Source organism: Alexandromys fortis, unplaced genomic scaffold (assembly GCF_014885135.2).
Source record: "Alexandromys fortis isolate MF-2015 unplaced genomic scaffold, M_Fortis_MF-2015_v1.1 scaffold_186, whole genome shotgun sequence".
In the NCBI taxonomy this organism is placed as follows: Eukaryota; Metazoa; Chordata; class Mammalia; order Rodentia; family Cricetidae; genus Alexandromys; species Alexandromys fortis.
The window spans coordinates 1,426,665-1,450,787 of record NW_026068067.1 but is presented as its reverse complement, the minus strand read 5'-3'; the positions used below and the strand labels follow the sequence as shown (position 1 = coordinate 1,450,787).

The following is a 24,123-nucleotide window of genomic DNA, read 5'->3' as shown; positions in this document are numbered from 1 at the left end:
CTATCTATCTATCTATCTACCTACCTACCTACCTACCTACCTACCTACCTACCTATCTATCTATCTATCTATCTATCTATCTATCTATCTATCTATCTATCTATCTATCTATCTATCTATCATCTATCTCTCTAATATATATCATAAGCTAATGTGTACGAAGTTAAATGTAACTCTTCCACTGGGGCTAGATTCTACAAAAATTCTAGAAAAATCCAAGACAACCTGTTATTGTTCACTCAATAACAGCTTGGATCCAGCCACTGTCACTCTGGCTCTAGGCGTGAGGTTCTGTCCAATCAGAAACATTAGTGTGAGGCTTGTCCAATCAGGAGCAAAGACCCAGTCTGCTGGGCCCGTTATTGTCTCAGACCAGCCATCTTGGGACCTGTCGTCAGGTACTGCCCCCTATCAGGAGGCCCATCCTGGACACTTTGTGCTGACCTCTGTGGCCTGGTGCCTGGGTGGTGCAGGGAGAAACAGAGCGAGGACTCGGGATGCTCGGGAAGCTGGAGATGGTAAGGGAGGCGCGTGCTGAGCGGGAGGGCAGCTGTGCACTCTGTCGCCTGCAGCTGTGTGGTCGGGGCTGGACCGGCTCCGGACAGCCAGACTCCCTGTTGGCTCTCTGCCCCGGGACTGGGGTCCTGTTGCAACCCTCTCTTCGAGCACTGCCTTGGAGTCAGCGGTCTTGCCTGGAAGGCACCTGTAACTGGTCGGAAAGCGCCGCTGTTCCGGACAGGACCACAGTGGAACGAGCGGCCGGTGAAACCGCCGCGCGGGAGTTGGGACCGGGGTCACATCGGGGAACTCACGGGGAGCTCTGTGCCTCGAAACCAGGTCTTCAGTCTCAGCTGGGTACTCAGGTCAGGGCCTCTAGTTCTTAAATATCCTTTGCAGCATAGGGCTGTGGTTTCCTTTCCCTGCAGCTCTGGGAACCTCAGGGACTGTTATCTTCTGAGTGCTGACAGTCACCTGGCTCGCCGCCTCCTACAACTGCCCCAGTGTTCCAGCCTTTCCCAGACCCCTCCTACCGCCGGGTCCCACCTGCTGCTGTCGCTCTGCTCTGCCTGGGTTTGTGTTTCTGACTGTTCCTCTGAATCTGCAGGATCTCTCATCTCTGGGCTGCTGTGACTGCCTCTCTGACTGTTTGAATCTAGTCCTGTATGTCACGTATCCCGTTGGCTCGGTTGTCTAGTTCATCTTTCCCTGGGTCTCTCACCACCTCTTCTGCAAGACTCACTTCCTTGAAAAACTGGGTCACTAGGACGAGGTTGGAATCCAGAGGACCACGAGAACCACGTTCTTACTGTTCGAAGCAGATGGTCCCCTCTATCAGCTCGCTCTCTCTCTCTCCTCTCTCTCTCTCTCTCTCTCTCTCTCTCTCTCTCTCTCTCTCTCTCTCTCTCTCTCTCTCTCTCTTGTATGTGTGTGTGTATGTGTTTGTGTGCTCTTTTTACTGAAGCTCAACTTAGGGGTTGCTAGGCAAACATTTTGCCAAGAGTCACCTGCCCAGTGTTGCTTTGTTTTCTTTGCTGTTATTGTTGTTGGTTTTTTGGTTTGGGTTTTTTTTTGTTTGTTTGTTTGTTTGTTTGGTTGGTTTTTGGGAAAGGATCTTATAGGGAGCACAGGGTGGCCTTGAACTTGGACCTTCCTGCACTGGTCTCCAGAGTAGTTGAGAGCAAAGTCTGGGGCCCTCGGGAGTCTATCCTTCTTTTGTGGAAGCAACCAACGGAGCCCCAATCAAGAATTGGCATTTTTCAGGCCTCCAGGTACTAACTACCTTTCTCCTCCCCTTCCCCCAGTTGCACACTGGCCTCCTGTACATATCACTAGAGGCAGATCTGGAGCCAGTTGGAGATGCACAGAATCCATGAACGGGTCTGCCCTTCATGACCCTTGAACTTGGCCAAGAGTCCTCTGCATATAAGAGGATGCCTAAGGAATCCATGAAGAAGTAGCAAAAGATGTGTAGACAGGTACATAGATGATGACCCTGACCGCTCCCTCCCCTCCCAACACAAAAAGCACTGATAAATCTATTGGCTACCATTAGAGCCCCAGGACCAACCTCTGGGGGGTGAGGGTGGGGTTCTCCTTCTCACACCTGGGAGGTCATGGCAGTGGTGAGCAGACACTGTTGGTGGGGTATGACTCAGAAGCACTGGAGTTGTCGAGTCCAGAACCGGCACATTCCTCCACTCTGAAAAAGGCCTCTCCTAAGGTCTTGAGTCCTGGTGTGTCAGTCACAGGAGGCAGGGGAGAAAGATAAGAGGCTCCCTAAGAAAAATAGGGACTGCACTCAAAACCTGGCCAGGGTCTGCACGACTTCTCTGTCTGGATCTGTATGTCTGCAGATGCGTTCCTACAAACCTTTCCCTTCTCTTTTTAATTGTATTGTTACTCTTTGAGTGTATTACTTCTTTTCTGCCTGCCAGTTCCCGAATAACCACTCTGAGGCTTAATATTTTTTATACACTGTTCAGTCTATTAGCTCAGGCTAATAGACTAGCTCTTACAATTTAAACTAACCCATTTCTATTATTCTATATTTTACCATGAGACTTGGGACTTGTTACCTCATATCTTGCTTCTCTGTTGGCTGGTGTGGGAAGTCCTTCTGTATATGTGTTGCCTTTATTGGTTAATGAATAAAGAAGTTTCTTGGGCCTATGGCAGGATAGAATAGAGCAAGACAGGAATTGCAAGCTGAGATAGAAAAGAAAAGAAGGCAGAGTCGAAGAGATACCATGTAGCTGCCGAAGGAGACAGATGCTCTGGAACCTTACCAGTAAACCATGAGCCTTGTGGTAAGATATAAAATAATAGGAATGGGTTAATTTAAGATATAAGAGTTAGTTAAAAAGAATTCTAAGCTAATAGGCTAAACAGTGTTTTGATTAATATAGTTTCAGTGTGATTATTTCAGGTCTGAGCGGCTGGAAAACAAACGAGCAGCCTGTCTACAGGCGGCTGCTGGCATCTCTGACTCTGCCTTCTTTTCCCTTGTGTCTTTGCTTGGGTTTCCTGCTTGGCTCTATTCTGCCTGGCTATTGATCAAATAACCTTCTTTATTAACCATTGGCCATAAAACATACTCACAGGAAGATTTTAACTTTAACATAGTAAAATTACATATAACAAAAAGTTGTCATACAAGAATTACAGTATAATATTTAGTTTATTTGTTTTTGGCAAAATTAAAGGAAATATTTTATTATCTATCCTATCTTTGTGAGCCTAACATTTTAGATCTAATTTCTTTTGTCATAACTAGGAGAATTGTAACTAACTAGTCTTGAACTCCATTAATGACCCCAGAAGGATATAATAATACCTCAGTAAACTAGAAGTACATTGTAAGTAACTTCCAAAATTCTAGAAGTGATAGATATATCTGGCTTCCTGGATAGTCACCCAAAGTTCTTTTGTAATATTGAGTCATCCATGTTCAGCCTACAGGCCTAGAGGGTCTGGTAGACTTCTCAGTGAAGCAAGACATTTGAAATTGTACTTTCTATATTGGCAGTTTGTCAATCATTTTCTTTTGTGTCCTGCAGAATGTCTGGCAGACTCTTCCATGAAACAGGAACCCTGAAGAACTATCCCATCTTGTTTTGCCAATTTCAGCAGTCACTTTTCTGTGGGTCCCACATGTCCAGTTATACAGCATGCTGTCACACAGTCCAGTTGAGAGCACTTTCTTGCCGAAATGGCTACCTTGCCACAATGAAAACAAACTCCATAGGGAGCTTCTTTGATGCCCATCATCCTCTTGAAGTAATTGATGCTGCCAGGAACAGATGTGTCTCACTGTCAAGAAAAGTCGAAATTCTTAGAACATTTTATATGCCATATTCTGTAGGTGTTTGAAGATTACCTATCCATCTGAAATATATCTCTGTATATCTAGAAAACCTAACTAATATGACTATAAGTTTGACTATTATGGATGACTACTAATTTGTTTTTTATCTGTTTTTTTATTTTATTTATTCTTTGGCAATTTCATTCTTAGATACAATGTATCTTGGTCATAGACACTGCCAATCCCTCTTCCCATTCCCCAACACATGCTCCTCCCATCTTCATGTCTTTCTTTTTGTCTTTTTTAATTGTTTTTTCTTGAGCTATACTTTTTTCTCTGCGCCTGCCCCTTCCTCCTCCTCCCCTCCTCTCCTTCCCATGACTCCCATGTGACTACTAATTCGTATTTCTTAGTTATATATTACATTTTAAATGAGCTGTATAAATATAATACCTTAACCAAGGGTAGAAATATACACAAAGTATAACAAAATTGACCTTAAATTTGTATCAATAAACCAAAATCTATACCAATGTAAAGTATTTGAGATTAACAGTTGTTTTTTTGGATTAAAATAGATTTAATAATATACCTTTCTAATTATTTTTATATCATAGTCCCATTTTTTTAAGAAAGAGATTAAATATGACCATTAATCATTTATAATCAATCTCCTTTAAATGAAAACAAACATTTATAAATAGTATTTTGGGAATTTGGTAGTAGTTTTCTATGTTAGTTCCTGTTTATTGGGAGCATTGGTAATGTTATGGGGATCCTGAGAAAGTTTGGGATTATGGTTAAATCTTAGCTGTACTAGTCTGTGAGGCTATATTGTCTCAGCCAGTTGCCTTGAAGCTGTTCTGGATGTTGGGTCACCTGGGCTATGATTCCTATTGGAGACCTCTCAGGGGTCTTACTTGATCAAACCATAGTCCTACCCCTCAGCCCCTTTTGTTCCTCATCTGTCATTACAGGGATCCGTGTCATTTGAGGACGTAGTTGTGGACTTCACATGGCAGGAGTGGAAGAAGCTGGATGCTGCTCAGAGGACGCTCTACAGGGATGTGATGCTGGAGACCTACAGCAGCCTGGTGTTCGTGGGTGAGGCTAACCTCTCTAAACCTACTAGCTTTCTGCTTGGTGATAAGTGAGAGAGCATTGCTCACTGCTCATAGTAAGTTGATAGGCATGTTAGGAGACACACTCCCATGCGTATTCATGTAGGACAGTGTGTCTTTGCGATACACTTGCTGGTGTGTAATAATCAGATGATGGTAGCTGGTGAGTCTGTCGGCTCGGATATCCTTTGTATGAGGATCATCTAAAACTTCCTGACGGCTATTATGAAATACTCAGGTAGTTTGGCAGGTATACATTCACCAATGTACTACTGAGCACTCCAGGTTTCTCGTTCCTTCCAAAGGCACCCCAGTGGCTACACACATCTTTTTTATCTGTGGCTTTCTCCTGCATCTTTTCCACACTCTAGAGACCAGTACTTGATAGCGTTGAGGTAAATTATAGCTTGTAAGCCTGACAGGAACATGCCAGGTTCTGTTTCTGTGCCTGTCGTATTTTACTTATGTCCTCTGCCAGTGCTGGGGAGACAGAATAAAAGCTCCGTGCATTTTTATCTATCTTGATGAATAAATGAGTTTCATCCAGCAGACGGCAAAGATGAATCTCAAGCAGCTCCTACTGAAAACTCTGAACCCTGAGGATGAGCAGACACATTCCCTCACGGAATCTGTTGCGTGATTGTGTGAGTCTTGTGAGGGGGTGTTATCAGCCCCTTCTCCTTCATGGGAGACCTAGGTATCTGCTCTCTGGTTCTCCTTACCTCATTACCACCGCTGCGGCTAAGCCTCCTGCAGCTCAGAGCAGAGCTGCAGCTCATTCCAGGCTATTCTGTCATTCACAAAACTCCCGTCCAGCTGTGCCCATGCAGGTGTGTGTATGCCACATTCTCTCTACCACTTTTGTTGAGCATCACCGACTTGATTATGTATTGTAGGTTATATGAACAGTGCTACAGCAATGCGGATGGTGCAAGTTTCTCTGCAAAAATGTATATGCTTATTCACACACATACTTAACAGTGGAAGACTATTGTTATGTAGTATTTCCATATTTTGTTTCGTTTGTTTGGCACAGGTCTTGTGTATGTCACACTGGATTTGTATTTCTTATATAGCACAGTTTGAATTTCTGATCTAGGAATCAAGTATGTGACCAGCGCTGGTTTATTCAGTGCTTAGACTGAAATCAGGACTTCTTGACTACTGGACAAGTGCCCTTGTGATGAGCTACTTCTCCAGTCCCTGTATTTATATTTTAAGGAAACATAAAAATGTATTTCTTTCTTCTTTCTTTTTTTTCTTTTTTTTGGGGGGGGGGTTCAAGGCAGATTTTCTCGTGTAGTCCTGGCTGTCCTGGAACTCACTTTGTATACCGGGCTGGGCTTGAACTCACAGGCTTGAATCCACCTGCCTCTGCCTTTCATGCATTTCTTATTATCGATACTAATTTCTATTCCTGGCATCAGATTCTGAAACTTCCAATTGATTTTGTGTTTTGTTGGGAACTTGAAACCTTTGTTCTCTGCATTATCACTGTCCGGGTTCAATTTTGCAGTTATTCTAATGGCCAAGTGCAAGGTCAGAGTTAAGAACTCCAGGAAAATTTATGGCTGGTTCTTTTTAAAACCACTATCTCTGTCTAGGATGTCCTAAGTAGCATTTAAGTTGGATTTTTTTTAACTCTTTTAGAGACCAGCCACCCAGCTCCCAAATAATCAGAAACTTATTCTAGTTGTGAATGTCCAGACTTAGCTGGGCTTATTTGTAGTTAGCTTTTCTTAACTCATATTATCCCACCTACCTTTTCTCTCGGGGCTTTTACCTTTCCCCATTCTATTCCGTTCTTTCCTTCTTACTCCATGGCTGGTTGTGTGGCTGGGAGTCTGGGACCCTGGAATCTTGCTCTCCTTCTCCTCTCTTGTTCCTTTCTCATCTGTGTCTTCCTCAGCCTAGATTTCTCCTCCTTTTTATTCTCTCTACAGACCTGTCCCACCTATCCTTTCTCCTGCCTAGCGATTGGCCAGACAGCTCTTCATTAGACCAATCCGGTGTTTTAGGTAGGCAAAGTGACACAGCTTTACAGAGTTAAATGAATGCAACATAAAAGAATGCAACACATCTTTGCATCACTAAACAAATGTTCCACAGCACAGATGAATATAGCACAGTTTAAATAATATTCTGCATCAAAGCTGTCTTTCCAGCTTCATCTTTTTGTTTCCTCTTGTCATCTGCTTATTGAAATTTTGAAAATTATGTTGCATAATTTACCATGTATTGTGTTACTTGAGAGTAATATTCCAAAGACTAAAGAGCATGAGTGTAAAACTAGCAAATTTGAATGCATTCACCATAATGCAAATCAAAAATGGGGCCGTTGTCTTTCTTCATGGGACTTGACAGCACTCTGACGCCGTGTCTGTATGATTCCGTTTGCAGGGCGCTGCACAGCCAAACCTGCGCTGATCATTAAGTTGGAGCATGGATTTGGGCCTTGGAGTAAAGCAGAAGCCTCAGTCTGGAACTTTCCAGGTCTGTGCGTGAATACTGGATAAAGGAGATGAGCCGGAAGAGAGATAGCTGGCTGCTGGTCTTAGTGTGCTGTTTTCACCATTGCTGAGGACAGCTGGGCATGGGAACCAGACCCATGGCTTTCGCAGTCCTCAGAGAGTTCTCCCTTTCAAGCCACTTCGCTGGTTTTGTTGAGGGAAAATTTATATCTATGTATTTATATTTTCAACAAATATGTATGTATGTATGTGTATATGTATATGGGTTTTTTGTTTAATTGGTTGGTTGATTGCTTTTTCGTTTTCATGACAGGGTTTCACTGTGTAACAACCCTACCTGTCCTGGATCTCACTCTGTAGGCCAGGCTGACTCACAGAGATCTTCCTGCCTCTGTCCCCTGAGTGCTGGGATAAAGGCATTCATCACCACCACTGTCCGATGGAAAACAAAATACACACACACACACTCAGAGAGAGAGAGAGACAGACAGAGACAGAGAGAGAGAGAGACAGAGAGAGACAGAGACTTAAAAATAAGACTGAATAACAATAATAACAACAAGATCCTGAAAAACTTGAGAGGCTAGCTACGTTGGTGAGTTCTCCTCTTGGGTAGGAGAACCAAAGTCATAGACCTAAAAATCGCAGACGAGCATTCCTCAGTGGAGGCGGTAACAGTGTTCTGACCATTGAGTCAAGCAATGTGAATCAAGCATTGTGGCTTACTCTGTAGCAGCAGCCTGGCCTTGGAGAAGAAACTGGTTACGTTTAAGTCACATCTCTTGGAATTCTAAAACCAGACATCCTGTGCTCTAAGAACCTGGAAAGAAATCATCACCAGCCAGAGATGCTGTGGACACCGACAGTTCCTATGTAGAGGGTTTGTTACTTGTTTGTTTGTCCAAGAGCAGCCATGGACGCTGCAAGTGCAGAGGCACCGAGAGAAATGCTCACGGTGCCTGAGGTGTCTGACTGTGGAGGCCCGAGTCTGATACCCGAAATCATCCTTAATCGCTCTTCTTCGTCATCCGTTAAGGTCTCTTGCCAGCAACCCCTAAGGTTCTTTTGTCGCTTTCTGATCCTGTAAATCCAATGTTTAATCTAGTCTGCCTGAATTATGGAAATCTGAACTCCAGTTCTCATGCATGCATGGCCAACACTTAAGCCACTGCGCCATCTCTCCAGCCAGAGCTAGACTAATTTATTTAAGAATTAAATTGTCAGCCGGGTGGTGGTAGCGCACATCTTTAAGCCCAGCACTTGGATGGAAGGCAGAAGCAGGCAGATCTCTCTGAATTTCAGGACAGCCAGGGATACATAAAAAGTCCCCGTCTCAAAACAAACAAACAAAAGAAAGAATAGATTGTCATATCCAATGTTGCTATAAAATTTACATGAGGAAACTGAGGGACAATATGTTTCAGCTAATAAATAATATGGTTATTCATGGATACTGATATTTTTATGTTATTTTAGATGTTCGAAAAGCACGTGTTCCAATTGAGACCATCCAGGAAAAGGAAGAGAGGCATTTGTGTGAAGAGAAAACCACCAGTAGCAATATATCTAATGAAGAAGGGGCTGAAGTAAGTAAAATTTTTATTGTGGACACAGACTACTTGTAATCTGAACATTAAGAGTGGAAATGTTTGGGGTTTCCTGTAAATCTTTCTCCTGTCGAAATGTACTACTTCTCCATACTAAGCCCTATACCATATAGGCTCAAAAAGAGCCCAGTTATGGTAACTGAGAAACTCCTCCCATATGTTGTATGTCTTAGTCTCTGTAGCAAGGGGGAAGAGCAACCTGCCATATTTGACCAGGAATATCTTTCTACACAAAGGAAATATTCAATGGAGGAACTTTATATTCAAGAGACCTCTGGCTTTTTCAGGGAATTTTCCAAATCTTTTGTTAAATAGCACTTATTGTTCAAGACACAGTTTGTTTAGGATGAAACATATCCGATGAAAAATTGAGGTTTCATGTTAAAAATAATCACACCTCACAAAACATTAGGAAGCCAAGTTAGGACAATGTGTACAATGAATAAAACAAATTCTTCTGTCTTAAGGCACAACTAAAGGTTCAACAGAAAATACACCAAGAGGAAAAGCCAGATTCTTGTGTGGAAACATCCTGCCAAAGGCCACAGCACAAGAAGAGTCACACGTGTGGGAAACACTGTGACTGTGGGGACCGTCATGAAGCTGTCCATGGTAAGTCACCACCCACAGAACACCAGAGAACGCAGACTAAAGAGAAGACCTATGAGTGCAAAGAGTGCCGGAAGGAGTTCTGCCACAAGTCACATCTCTTTCGACATCAGAAAACTCATACAGGCAAGAAGCCCTTTGAATGTGACGAATGCCAAAAAGCTTTCTACCACAAGTGCCATCTCGTCCAACACCAGAGAATTCATACTGGGGAGAGGCCCTATGAGTGTAAAGAGTGTAAGAAAGCCTTCCGCCGCAAGTGGCTTCTGACTCTACATCAGAGGACTCACACAGGAGAGAAGCCTTATGGGTGTAAAGAATGCAGGAAAGCTTTCTTCTACAAGTCCCACCTCACTCGACACCAGAGGACCCATACAGGCGAGAAGCCCTACGAATGTGATGAGTGCAAGAAAGCTTTCTGGCAGAAATCAAACCTTACTGCACACCAGAGAATCCATACCGGTGAGAAGCCCTACGAATGTAAAGTGTGCAAGAACGCTTTCTACAACAAGTCCAATCTCACTCTGCATCAGCGAACTCACACGGGTGAGAAGCCCTACCAGTGTAAAGAGTGCTGGAAAGCTTTCTACAGCAAATCAAAACTCAGCCGCCATCAGGCAACTCACACAGGTAAGGAACCTTACTAATGTAAACAATGCAGAAAAGCTTTTCCATGGGACTCATTTCTCTCTCAGAATCAGATTGCATTCAAGTGAGAAGCACTGAGAGTTTAAGGGGAAGTTTGTAGTTTAAATCTGCCCTCTTTGCACCTCCCTGAACTCAAGTAGGCAAGCTCTGGGAACATAAAGAATGCGTTAAATGTTTCTACTGTGTCTCTGGTCTCTCTTCCTGAGTGACTCATATGAGAAACCCTAGGTATTGCATAAAACCTGTTGTGTACAGTTGGTCCTCACTTGAAATCAGAGATTGCATGCAGGTGAGGCTGATGAATGTAAAGAATGTTTGAAAATGTTCTTCCACAAGCCAGGCCTTAACTCTAGGGAACACATACGGGTGCAGCTTCCTAGGACTGTAAACGGCTTCTTTCTGCATATTCAATGCATACATGTGAAATACCATTTGAATTGAAGGACTGTAAGAACGGTTGTATAATTAATGGAGCCTCAGTTGATTTGACTTCAAGATATACAAGGAGGTTAGTAGCCCTATGAATTTAATGATTACAAGGTTTTCTAATATGAAACATTGTCGCAGTTATTAAAAGCTCACACAGATGGGGGATTCTCTAAGTAAAAACCAGAAAACACCCAAAAGAATTCAGACCTCGGGGCTGGAGAGATGGCTCAGAGGTTAAGAGCACTGACTGCTCTTCCAAAGGTCCTGAGTTCAATTCCCAGCAACCACATGGTGGCTCACAGCCATCTATAATGAGATCTGGTGCCCTCTTCTGGCATGCAAGCATATACAGAAGGAATGTTTTATACATAATAAATAAATAAATCTTAAAAAAAAAAAAAGCTACAGAGAAATCCTGTCTCGAAAATCCAAAAAAAAAAAAAAAAAAAAAAAAAGCAGACCTCAAACTATGTGAGTATACATCGAGTATATACAGACTTGAGAGTAAGTGTACCGCACATCATTTACCCGGTTCATACTGGGTAACTTGCTTTTCACCTTGCCCATTTTGGGTGCTGGAGCACAAGTTCAGGGCAGTGTAGGGCTCTAAAGCTTGTGGGAGGGAGCATTAGAGCACAGGGCTGTGAGAATTCCATAGAAAGTGGTTGATGAGGGGCCTCCGAGTCCCAGGTGGTGGTGGAGGGGCCCTTGCATTCCAGGAAATAGACGTGTGACCTTTAGAACTTGTGTGAGGTGGGGACGAGAGGCCCTTTTAGTTAACTTTTATGTACCATACTAGTATTAGCTTGGAGACCATAGCCTTGGTCCTGCTTGTAGAATCAGCTATGAGGATGGAGAAAAATACAGCTGCAAGTGGGAATGACCTGTTTGGTGTCTGTCTAGATTCTAACAAATGTGTACCATCGGTTACTCATCTGTCAGCATAAACACTACAAAAATGATAAAGTATTTATGATGTAGAAAACTGTGCTTCATCGTTACCTCACTGCATCAGAATTCATATTATTCTATAAATATAAGGATTTTAGAGTAGGCATCCAGCCACTCATATGTTAGCAAGCATCAAATCACTTATTAAAGTGAAGAATCATGGCCATCGAGTTGGCTCAGGTAAACATGCTTGCTGTCTGTCATACAAATTCTAGTTGGTCGCCGGGCAGTGGTGGCGCACGCCTTTAATCCCAGCACTCGGGAGGCAGAGGCAGGCGGATCTCTGTGAGTTCTAGGCCAGCCTGGTCTACAAGAGCTAGTGCCAGGACAAGCTCCAAAGCTACAGAGAAACCCTGTCTCGAAAAACTAAAAAAAAAAAAAAAAGATTCTAGTTGGTCTTAATAAAAACCCAGGGTCAACTATCAGGGGTGAAAGCTAGAAGATCAGAGGAGCAGAGCAGTCAGTCACTAGTTCTTACCTCTGCTGAATCCTCAGATCAAAGGGGAATCCTGTCCCTAAGAATCCTCAGAGTGAATGCTGGCTCTATAAAATCTCAGACTGAATGCTCAGACTGAATTCACTGAGCTCCTGTCCCCTTCCACTTTATAGTCCTCTCTCTGCCCAGCCCTATATCACTCCTGCCTCCATCTCCTTAGTGCTGGGATTAATGGCGTGTGATCCCAAGTGTTGGGATCACCTTTGTGTGAGCTCTTGCAGCATGAATAATAAAAACCCAGAGAAAGAAATTGGGACTCAACCTGAAAATCTGAAAATCAGGGCAGCCAAGCCACTGGAGAAGTCTCACCTCCACCAAGGCTGGGTGACTGCAAACTAGCCAGCTAAGCCTCTCTCGCTCCTCCCATTTTCTATTCCCTTTAGTGCTAGGATTAAAGGCATAGGTCACCACCACCTGGGTTTGTTTCTGCATTGCAAATCAGTAACTATGTTGAGAGGTTCTTTAAAATCCCTTAGTACCATAAGAATAGCATATAATTCTGAGTTGGACAGAATCATAAGGGTTTTGTTCCACTTTACTTAAATTTTCTGGCTTTTAATCTGCCTTTCCTGATTTGCTTGCATTAGTATAGTTATCAGTGTGTCCCATACAATGTGAGCAAGGATCCAATTCATTCTCTTTATAAGTCGAATTCTCTTGCTTTTGGAATAGTTATTGTTAATCCCCCCCCCCCAAAAAAAAGAGCTTGCTACAAGCTCTTTGCCAGGGTTCACTTTCTTCCCATAATTTGTTAATTTCATCATTATTAAACGGTACTCTAATTTCTGCTAATTAATGAAGTCTCAATTTTTCTTTTAGAATTAACTCAGAGACTTTTTCCATATAAGTTTTTAATTTTTTGCTCAGTTTGTAGTGCAAAGATATATTCTAAGATAATATCTTCCCTCTGCATTAAAATTCCTCTAGGGGCCGGGTAGTGGTGGTGCACGCCTTTAATCCTAGCACTTGGGAGACAGAGGCAGGTGGATCTGTGTGAGTTCAAGCCCAGCCTGGTCTATGAAGTGAGTTCCGGGACAACCAGAGCTGTTACAGAGATCCTGAAATTACCTGGCGCTAGTGAGAAGGAAACATGGAACACGCAACAAAACCACTTAGGAGTTTATTAGAGGGGGCGTGCACAGGCCTGGGGAAGTTGGTGTGCAGAGAGAGAGAGGAAGATGGCGCGTTCAGCTTTTAAAAGCTTCCTAGCGTATGCATATAGGGGCTTGACGTGGCTATGTCATACACAGATGACGGGCTCACATATATGCACAAGGTCTTAGCTGAGTCATGCGTAGATGATGTAATCCATGCAGCACGTGGGTCACGCGAGGCTCTTAGCATCCCCAGGAGCCACTAGGCACTTCTGCTTGAGGGCTTGTCTGCACATGCATGGCCCCTAGAACCCAGAAGTGTCAGCCTTATGTGGCTGAAATCATTACAGATCCTATCTCAAAAAACAACAAAACACAACAAAACAAAAAATTCCTGTAGGGGAATATTTGGAGAGTACTATGACCAGAATGCAGTTAAGATTCGAATCTACACGATTCACATGTGTCTTCTGTAATTTCTCTTCAATCAAAGTCAATTCTCTTTCAATTTCAGCTGATAATTCCCTGGGACTTTTAGGCCCTTGTTGCCATCTAAGGTTTTGTTTAAATGAATTAGTTCATCAGGTTTTACCCCAATAGTGAGCTGTAACTGGGAAATGTCTTCTAGAAATCTTTGGAAGTCATTAAGAGTTTGCAGTCAATCCCTCCTAATTTACACCTTTTGGGTCTAATTTTCTGTAATCCAAATTTATAGCAGGAGTCCAGTTAGCTATAACAGTGCCTCTGCCATTTGGCAATTTCTGTAAGGGTATATCAAGGTTGGCTGTCTGAAAATCCTATACTGTTCCCCTCTATATAATGCAATGCTGAAACTGGCTGTCCATTAACTTCTTTTGTCTGGGTTTGAACCTCTCTGTGATCTGTTTTATTAGATTTTTCCAAGTCCTGCATCTTAGCACTCAGATTAATCAACTTTTTGGTGATATGACAAAAACTATAATGCTGACAATATTTACAATTGATGTTACATAAATCCCATCTAAATTAGATATCCTCTCCTTTAATTGATCCATTTTTAAACTAACATATTATCATACAGAGACCCAAACTCCCCTATTATAATAGTTTTTCTCATTTTTTAGTGTGTTGGGGGGATACTCTCTGTTTTAACTAATTCCTCTCTTTAAGAATTCCCAATTATCTTACCAAATTTACCAACAATGTTGATGAAGATATGAGGCTGATTATTGCTGCGTAGAACCGTAGAAGCCTGACTGGATTTCAAGGCAGCTACCGAGTTTGTCAGCAGACCAAGAAGGGGGTTCAGGAGATCCTGCAACCCACAGTGGAGAGGTGGCGCTGGAGCCCACGTGCAGCCCCAGTCTGTTGGTGGTGCCTCAGGCAAATGGCTTTTTCATGAATTCATACCCCAAATGTTGGGTGCCAGTTGTAGCACAAATAATAAAAACCCAGAGACAGAAATTGGGGTTCAACCTAAAAACCAGAAAAACAAGGCAGCCAAGCCACTGGAGAAGTCTCACCTCTACCAAGACTGGGTGCAAACTAACCAGCTAAGCCCCTCTCTCCTCCCATCTTATATTCCTTCTAGTGCTGGTATTAAAGATGTAGGTCACCAACACCTGGGTTTGTTTCTGCATTGATCTTGTGTAGCCCAGGGTAGCCTTGAACTCACAGAGCTCTATCTGCCTCTCTCTCCCAAATCCTGGGATGAAAGGTCTGTCACCATTACCTTACCTCTACTGGCTTTACCTTTGCCTCTGATATCCAGGCAAGATTTGTTTATGAAAATACAGATAATATACCATTATAAGCTCTGTTTCTCTTTAGACAGATTCGATCTCAGGTAGCACAAGGTGGCCTTGAACTCACTGAGATCTGTCTGCCTCTGTCTCCCACGTGCTGGGATTAAAAGTATGTGACACCATTGCCTGGCATCTATGACTAGTTAGTGGCTTAGCTCCACATTCTGATATTCAGTCAAGCTTTATGTGTTAGATCCCAAACAAAATATCCGTATAGCTGTCAAGACTGACAACATAAATTAATCTCCTGGGCCTCTGTGTCAGAAGATAGGCAGCCCACGTAAGTCGCCGTTTAGCCTCTACATGCACACTGTAGTACATGCATGCTCACATACCTGTGCATATACTACATAAATCAAAATGAAGAAAAAAAAAGAAAGAAAATGCATTTGAAGCGATAGCGTTTATTTTTCTGGACATTTACCCAGTTAAAGTTCACTTACCAAATTTGTGTTGCTTGTCTCTTTTATATTAAAATTTCCATACCAGTGATGACCAATGGGTGACCACCTGAGTTCAATCCTCAGGACCCATGTGTAAGGAGAAAACTACTTCTTCACATGTACATCATAGTATGGGCATCCATGCATTTAACACACTTATTCAACATAATGATATCCTATTATTTGTAGAGCAATCATGTAAGAAATTGCACCAAATTTAGAATATGTCATTAGGCAATTTTAGCTTGCCTCCCTCCCCAATCAACCAGTGGTGGTTGTGTTTGCCTTTAGTCCCAGCTCTTGGGAGGCAGAGGCAGGTGGAGCTCTTATTTTAAGGCCAGCCTGGTCTACAAAGGGACTTCCAGGACAACCAGGGCTACACAGAGAAACCCTGCCGCCATTGCTAGTGATTTATTTTTAAGTACAGTATCTATCTAAAGCCCCATTGTTTGGTACTAAACACTGTAGTCAGAGCTGTTCTGGTGTTCATGTTCCTCCTGATGAGACCTGCCAGCGACCAGTGCCCATACAATTCAAGATGAAACAGAACCAGGGGACTCAAAGCTGAGCTGCTCAGGAGTGCCTTTACTGACATTCTGTGACACTTATTCTGGAGAGCAGGCAGACTTGATGCTGAAGCCGGTAGCTGAGAGCTTACATTCTTATCTACAAGTAAGAGGCACAGAGAGAGCACTAACTGGGAATAATGTGAGCTTTTGAAACTTCAAAGCCCACCCCCAGTGACACACCTTCTCCAACAAGGTCACACCTCTTAATCCTTCCCAAAAAGTTCAATTGAGTAGAGACCACATATTCAAACGGAGAAGCCTATTGGGGTCATTCTTATTCACACCAACACAAATATTTTTTGTATACACAGCTGTGGCTATTTTAGGCAGGCATAGCTGGATTTTCATTGTTTTTATTTCTTGAGGCAGTGTTTCCTCTGTGTAGCCCTGACTGTCGTAGAACTTGCTGTGTAGACCAGACAGGCCTTGAACTCACAGAGATCCACCTGATTCTGCCTTCTGAGTGCTGGGATTAAAGGAATGCACCACCACTGCTAGGCTGCAGCTGAAGTTATTAATGAGAGATTTTTAAGCAGGATTTTTTTTCCTATGAACATATATCATTAGCTTTTTTTTTTTTTTTTAAAGCACACAGTATCTTCCTTAGGTTTTTGTTTGTTTGTTTCTCCCTGTCACAGAATCAGGGGGTTGGCCTGACCCAAGATAGGGACTAGGAAGTCCACTTTGAGATAATCATGCTTGGGTCTTGAGTGTGCAGGCCAGATCCTGTCTCAGATGCAGCTTTTCAGTGAGCTGATAATACCAGACACCTAAGGAACTTAGGAAGTAGTACCACTGGTGTCTTTATGAATGAAAGAAGGAACAGAAGCAGATGTATCCAGGCTTGGTAAGGCATAAACTAAGGTGTGGTAAGCTTTCTCATCGTCCTTTATTTGCTCTGTTTCAGCTATCCCTCTCAACAATCCCATCATACTTGAATATGTAAGTCTGTAATAAAAGGATGTGGCTTGTTTAAAATTCCTAAGTATTTTATAGGGTATAGGCTTCTATTCTGCATGTATTCCTCCTGAGGAAAATTATCAACTCTCAGTATAAAGGGCTAGAAGTCACCAGGGCCACAGGAGAGGAGGTTAGGTATGCCTCCAAACCCCCCTTACCTTTGAGTTCACCAATTCCCTGGGCTGATGCAGGAGCACAGGGATGCAGAGGAGCAGCTAGCAGGGAACTTTTCATCTCTGAATCATCAAAAGAGTCAGAAGACTGGAAAGTAGGAAGAGCCAAGGGATTAGGATGGGGCTCATGTACATCTTTTCTCTCTCTATCTGAAGGGGTTAGCTGTCCCATGCTGTCTCCTTGTTCAGGGATCACTTAGAGTGGCTGAATACTTCCGTCCAAAGATTAGAAGGAGACCAGACATTTAAGGAGCTCACTACTCCCTGCCGATTAGCCTGTTTAAACAGCACAAATACCTTCCTAATGCTTTCTGGACAACGTTCCCTGTGCTGGACGCCAATCACAGTATTTGTCTATATAATGAAGGTCACAGAAATCTTGTTTTTGTACTTTTGATGAAAAAGAAACTTGCCTGGTGGTGGTGTACACCTTTAGTCCCAGCACTCAGGAGATAGAGGCAGGCAGATCTCTGAGTTCTGAGTTCTTCAAGTTCAGCCCGATCTGCAGAGTAAGTTCTAGGACAGACAGCCAGGGCTATCCAGAGAAACTCTGTCTTGAAAAACAAAAAAAGAAGGAAAGAAAGAAAGAAAGAAAAAAGTCAAAGAAAGAGGCAGAAAAAAAGTAGTAAAATTGATGCTAGAAATGACGTGTTAATAGATGTGCTTAGTAAGTCTCAGTAAGTCATACAAGTAGAATTTAGCTAGGGGAAAACTGCCCCCCAAATACTCCGAAGGTTAGTTTGCCAACCAGGCCTGTCAGAAATAAGGGAACTATAGGATGCTAGGGTGTGGATGTTTGTTTAGCAGGGCTGAGCAGCCATTGGACTCTAGTCCCAAGACTAAAGAAACAGCACTGACTTAAATTCAGCCATTAGACTCTGATTCCCATTCCCAAAGATTCTGAAGGGCAGCTCTGGGAGGCAGCATAGGCTCACAACTGTGCCATTAAATCTCCTGTTCTCTTATCAGAAAAGCGTAATTCTTCCAGGTAGACAAGATGACCCTTGGTAACAACTATTTCCGAAAAAAAAAAAAATTAAGCCAGGCCATGGTGGTGCAAGCCTTTAATCCAAGCACTCGGGAGGCAGGGGCAGGAGGATCTCTGTGAGTTTGAGGCCAGCCTGGTCTACAAGAACTAGTTCCAGGACAGGCTCCAAAGCTACAGATAAACGCTGTCTTGAAAAATAAAAAAAAAAAAAAGAAAAGAAAAAGAAAAGAAAAGAAAGAAAATAAACTTAAAGGACAACACTGGTATGCTTAAAACAATCCTGGGAAATACAGAAGATCCATGCTGTGTAAATCTTCTGTCTGCCTAAGTGGTCAAGCTTGCAGTCTCCTGTCTCTGTTTATATTGAAGTATGTCCTGGGACCAAAACAGACTTATGGGTGACAGTGTTCGTGGAATACATAATCCTGAAGTATATGTACACTAGTAAATTCTTTTGTTCGTGTCCAACTCTCCTTAGGCATTAGCCCAGCTAAACAAACACTATCATAGAGCTTTTCCTTAAATAAATCGGTCTCGAATGTGGAGTGATTCTTCCTCACTGGCTTAATGAGTTAACAGAAGTGGTTGCTGACGTCTGTACTGCTGTACCGCCTTGGCTCTTATGATGGAACAATTGATGGAAGCAGTGAGGTCTTTCCATTACTGTTGACTTTGCCTGAGATCAAATGCCTTTGTTTGGAATGGATGATGGTGAGCCCTCAGGGATCCTGTCTACACCTTTGCATGTCCTAACCCAGAAGCACAATTAAGATAAAAGTTAAAGTATTTAGTAAAAAGGCACACCTTTTAAGACTTAATGTGGCTGGATAAAGGGTCCACTGCCAGAGCTCTGATCAGGAAGGTCCCAGAGTCCCCCAAACAGTAAGGGCTACCATCACTGCTATGACGTGTACACAAGAACTATGTGGTGAAACCCGGTTGCTGAAGATGACACACGCTTTGGTTGCAGAACTCAGGAAAATAAAAGTGTGATGGAACTGGATAGTGCCCGGAGGCTCCATGCTGGCTGCCTGCTAGTGCCCAGGTGTCTGACAGCTTTCTGATTGGATTTTAGGGCTACCCCGCAGGCAGGAACTGGCGTCCGCTACTGTAAGCCAGGGGTAAAGGCCATGGGTAAGGAGTCACAGGTCTCTGTGGGCAAACGACTGCTATTGTTTTGTTGAGTGGGTGTGACCTTATCAAACTGTCTCCTGCATATTTGTGCTTTGCCCATAGGTCACTGCTTCTGTCAACTCCAATCCGCCATGGGAGGAAACTTCCTCTTTACAGTGGTGTACCACAAAAGCCTCATAACCACCTGAACTCCTGAGACTAAGTGACTATTGTGACATTCTGATCCAATGCTCAATCTCAGATGGAGGAAAATAATCAAACATCTATGTCATCCATCTAAGCCTCAGGGAATGTTCTGGAAGAGGTGGCTTGAAAGAATGTAAGAGCTGTAGGAAGGTTGGAGGTTTTTTTTTTTTTTTTTTTTTTTATCAATATCCTCTAAATTGAAACATTTCCATCCTGGAGGGAGGCTCCTTAGTACTCAGGAAATAAACTCACAATTGTCAAGAAGTCCCTGAAACTTATTAGATTCACCAGGTCCAATTCTCCCAAGGTGATATAGGCAGTATCAAACACTAAGGAGAGGAGGTTGAGCAGCTGAGCTGTCTGGAGGAAACTGATCTGATAAGCTGGTTGTGGGTTACTCGGAAAAATCTGGGGCTGTAGCTTTTGTGAGTTATCTCCTATGCTGGTATGGTCTTGCCAGGGGCACATCTGCCTTTGAGTTGCCCATGCTATGTAAGTCACTCATTGCTCAGGCTTCTGTAAGTTATCCTCATTTATTCATCGAGCTGGACTTTGGTCTGTTGTTGGTGCACTGCCTAGGGTGAATGGATGTTTGTTTTGTATATTCCCAGGAAAAATCAAAAACAGCGCGTGAAGATGAACCCGCTGAACCTGAACCTGAACCTGAACTGCATCGGAATCTGCCCACAGTCTGGAGAAGGTGTCAACACCCTACTGATCACATCATTGCTAGAGAGATGTCGGTATATGTCTTAGGGTTTCTCTTGCTGTGAAGAGACACCATGACCAGAGCAACTCCTATAAAGGAAGACATTTGATGGGGTGGCTTACAGTTTCAGAGGTTTAGTCCATTATCTCCAATGGTGGGACATGATGGTGAGCAAGTAGACATGGTGCTGTAGTTGAGAATCCTGCATTGTGATTGGCAGGGAAGAGGAAGTGAACTGAAGCACTGGATGAGGCTTGAGCACATATGAGACCTCAAAGCCTACCACACTGTGATGCACGTCCTCCAACAAAGCCACACCTACTCCAACAATGACGTACCTCCTGATAATGCCTCTCCCTCTGAGCTTATGGGAACAAATTACATTCCAACTACCACAGTATATAACATATACTCATTCCAAATCAGTTTAGTAAACAGTCAGCACCATGTTTTACCAGTAAATAATTAGTAGCAGCTTGTGTTTTGTTTAAAGTTCCTTCATTTTCTCCTAACACATTAGCCATGTTTTAAAGTACTAACTCTTCTCATTAGTTCTTTTTATGCTCACCTATCTATCTATCTATCTATCTATCTATCTATCTATCTATCTATCTATCTAATCTATCTATCTACCTCTCCATCTGTTCCTGTCACTGAGTCAGAGGGACAGCCTGAGTCATGGAGCTTGGAAAGAAACTTGAGGCAAGCATGCTTGGCTCTGAAGTAGTTGGTCCAATCCCATCTGAGAGTCAGCCTTTCAGAGAACTGAGACAGCATGTGCCTGTATACTTTTTAAATATTATCTGTGCCCAAAGGGCATTTAAAAGAAACATCTAAGAACCCAGAAAGTGATGACATCTGTGTCTTTACAATTAAAAGGTATAAACAAAAGCAAGAATGTTCATGCTTGGTAAGGCAGAAGCAAAGGCAGACAACAGGCATAAGGCAAGGAGGCCCAAGAACACAAAGGCTGTCCTATATCAGAGCCAGCAGGCTTGGAGACTCAATGTTGCTGCAGGCTCCTATGAGTGGGCTGGTATCTCAATGGCTATTGCCTGAAGGAGCAGAAGGAGCTCCCGCATAATCTTCTCAAATGCCTTTAGCTGTTTGAACTGTGTGCAGGGTCTGTTGACAATCTCTGCTAACATTGTCAAAGGCCAACAAATCCTGAAATGAAGGAATTCATCAGGTTTAAACAAGTTCTGGCCAACTAGCCCCAGTCATGGGGGATCAGTTGCTGCATTTCAGCTATCCCTCTTAACAATCCCATCATACATGGAGATGTAGCTCTGTAAGTGGAGATGGCTTGTTTAAAATCACTAAGGACCTAATACACAATAGGCTTCTATTCTGCCCACATTCCCCTCTTAGAAAAATTATCACCAACTCTGAGTCTAAAGGGTTAATAATGTACCGGTATTTCAAAGTGCCACAGATAGGTATGGCTCAAGATCTTCTTGCTTTTGAGCTAACTGAGTCCTAGGGTTAGTGCAGAAACACCAACTGTAGGGATGCAGAGGAATGGATGGTTAGCAGAGAACTTTTTACCTTCTGAATGATCAACAGAGTCAGAAGACTGATCAAGGGAGCCAAAGGAGGAAGGCAGGGCTCCACTCATCGTCTCATTTCCTTCGGAAGGAGCTATCTGCCCTGTGGTGTCTCCTTGTGCCAGTAGGGCAGTAGCCATTTGCAATGGGCAGATACTAAGGTGAAAAAACCACAAGGACAAGACATTGAATGGGATGCCCTAGATTTGCTGAGGAGCCTGTCTACAAACATAAATGTTGCGGGAGGTCCTTCCGCCCCTCCAACCAATAGCTGCTGTGATACCAGCCCATTGGGGCGTGGTCTCTCTCCCTTTAAAAAAGCGGCTATTTCCTCTGCTCTCTCTCTTCTCTTCCTGCTCCGCTGGAGACTAGACTCCCTTCCTGGTTGTGCAGATGGCTGTTGTCTGGGATTGTGATCTGTAAGTTTTTTTCCCCTTTAAATAAATAACACCCTATTAATCATAACTCCAAACTGGTGTTGCCTTGTTCGTGACTTACGCCTTCACATAAACACCTTCCCATTGCTTCCTGGGCAATGCTCCCATAACAGAAGCAACAGTATTTGTCTCTATTTTCTGACAGGTCATAGAAATCTCGTTTTTGTACTTTCTCCTGAAATGCTTTTACCATTGCTTACCATATGCACATATGGCCTGCCCTTTGCTCTGGCATCCAGGAGTGGGACCCTAGCATGCTTTATAATTTTGTTTATACTTTCTCGTTGAATTTTTTAAAAGTTCCCATGTTTTAGTTTCATTCCTTTAACCAAAAAATTCAAACTCTTAAACTATTACACTTACTATTTTGCTATTTGCTTTACCATGAATTTTCTATTTTAAAATTATTAAGAATTTGAGTATAAAAATCAGATCTAAATCAATAAGGATAATATAACCTGCTTATGGGAGGCTACTATGTCAAAACTTAAATTCAAATTATGTGCAAATTAGTTAAAATTCTGGAGCTTGGGTATGTCACGACAAATGCCCATGTGTCAAAATAACTTCCCCACAAAGCATCATATTTGATGTCATCGAGTATATTAAAGAATTTGAGCTATGATAGAGCTGAGGGATTTGTGCAGTTCACAGAGACTGACCTAGCATGCCAGAGGTCCTGGATCTGATCCCCTTGGCTATACACCCACAGCAGGGGTGGGGTTGGAGGCATACCTCTAGTCAGCATTTCAGAGGCTGAAGCAGGAGGACACAGAGATGTTGCTCTAACCATCTCCTCAGCCTTCCTGGAAACTACAGCTCATAAAAAAATAAAGGTACATGTTTGTTCTTTTAGCTCGTTTATTTGTCTTGTTTCATTTGACATACGGTTGTTCACCATAGCTCCTGTAATTCACTATGTGAACCAGACTGGCCTCACACTCACAGACATAGTCTGCTTTGGTATCCCCAGTGCTGGGAATAAAGGTGTGGCCACCATGCCTGACTCTACAAGCTTTATTCATTTGTCCTTCAATTTCTTTTTTAATTTAATTTTTTTTTTTGCTTTTTATGTCTATGAGTTTTTTTTTTTTTTTTTTTTTTTTTTTTTTTTTTTTTTTGTGTATATTTGTGGACTACGTGCCTGCCTGGTTTCTTCAAGGACAAGAAGAATGTGATGATGAAGATTATGTTTAGAGGATAATTTGAGGCATCCTGGGCAATATAGCCAGCCCTTGTCTCAAACACAGAAAGAAACCTACACCTAGGCTGGGGTTGTCCAGTTCAAATGTCAGAGCAGAGTAGGAGATAACTTTCCTAAACCAGGATAGGTGAGAATGGGGAAACTGGGAGGCAAACCCTGACCATACACCACAGGGACACTTGTTTGCGGGAATGAGGTGGCTTCACAGTGGGTAAGCACTTACTTGGACTGAGGGTCTCACACAGCCTAAACTGGCCTTGAACTGTTTAAAAGGCTTGAGCTCCTGTTCCTCCTGCTGTAGCCTCCCAAGTTCTAGGATGACACAGTGCACTGCTATGCCCAGCTTCAGGGTTACCTCCCACAGTGTCTGCAAACACTCAAGATTCCAGGAATAAGCTCATAGCATTAAACCAAGCCTCCATCCCTGGGGAACTTGAGGTCCTCTCATAAGCAGTAAGAGCTACTCGGGATGATGAAAGCTGTGCCACGGATTACTCTAGGGAGGAAAGTCTCATTGAATTTACCTCAACTTCCAAAGTGCTTGGACCAAGACTGCTCTTTACATCCATTTTTCCCCCATTAATAGTAATGTTTGTAACTAGTATGTCGTGATTTTATGATGTATAGATGTATAAAGGGAATGTTTGGTAATGTTCTTTGGCCACTAAGAGTCTTACTGGACCAAGAAAAGTATGAAAACATTCAAACCTGCCAATATATCAAATTGAGAACAAGAATGGGAATGTGGAGACATAACC

General features: G+C 42.8%; 1 protein-coding gene across 2 annotated transcripts; it reads left to right on the top strand.

Annotated features, from left to right (window-relative positions):
* Positions 1-391: 391 nt before the first annotated feature.
* Positions 392-22,845, top strand: LOC126487776 (zinc finger protein 25-like). Of its 2 annotated transcripts, XM_050120777.1 has the most exons (7): positions 392-518; positions 4,783-4,909; positions 7,327-7,419; positions 8,874-8,983; positions 9,472-10,243; positions 19,385-19,601; positions 20,080-22,845. In XM_050120777.1, the coding sequence occupies exons 1-6, from the start codon at positions 498-500 to the stop codon at positions 19,468-19,470; spliced, it is 1,209 nt and encodes a 402-aa protein (XP_049976734.1). In that variant the 5' UTR covers positions 392-497; the 3' UTR covers positions 19,471-19,601; positions 20,080-22,845. The 2 variants fall into 2 exon arrangements, with proteins under 2 accessions (XP_049976734.1, XP_049976735.1); XM_050120778.1 differs by lacking the exon at positions 19,385-19,601.
* Positions 22,846-24,123: the final 1,278 nt, after the last annotated feature.

Excerpts from the sequence above, each read along its gene's own strand:
- LOC126487776 (XM_050120777.1), top strand. The coding sequence starts at position 498 with ATGCTCGGGAAGCTGGAGATG. Across the intron at positions 519-4,782 it reads TGCTCGGGAAGCTGGAGATG|GGATCCGTGTCATTTGAGGA; the intron begins GTAAGGGAGGCG and ends CTGTCATTACAG. Across the intron at positions 10,244-19,384 it reads CCATCAGGCAACTCACACAG|GTCACTGCTTCTGTCAACTC; the intron begins GTAAGGAACCTT and ends CTTTGCCCATAG.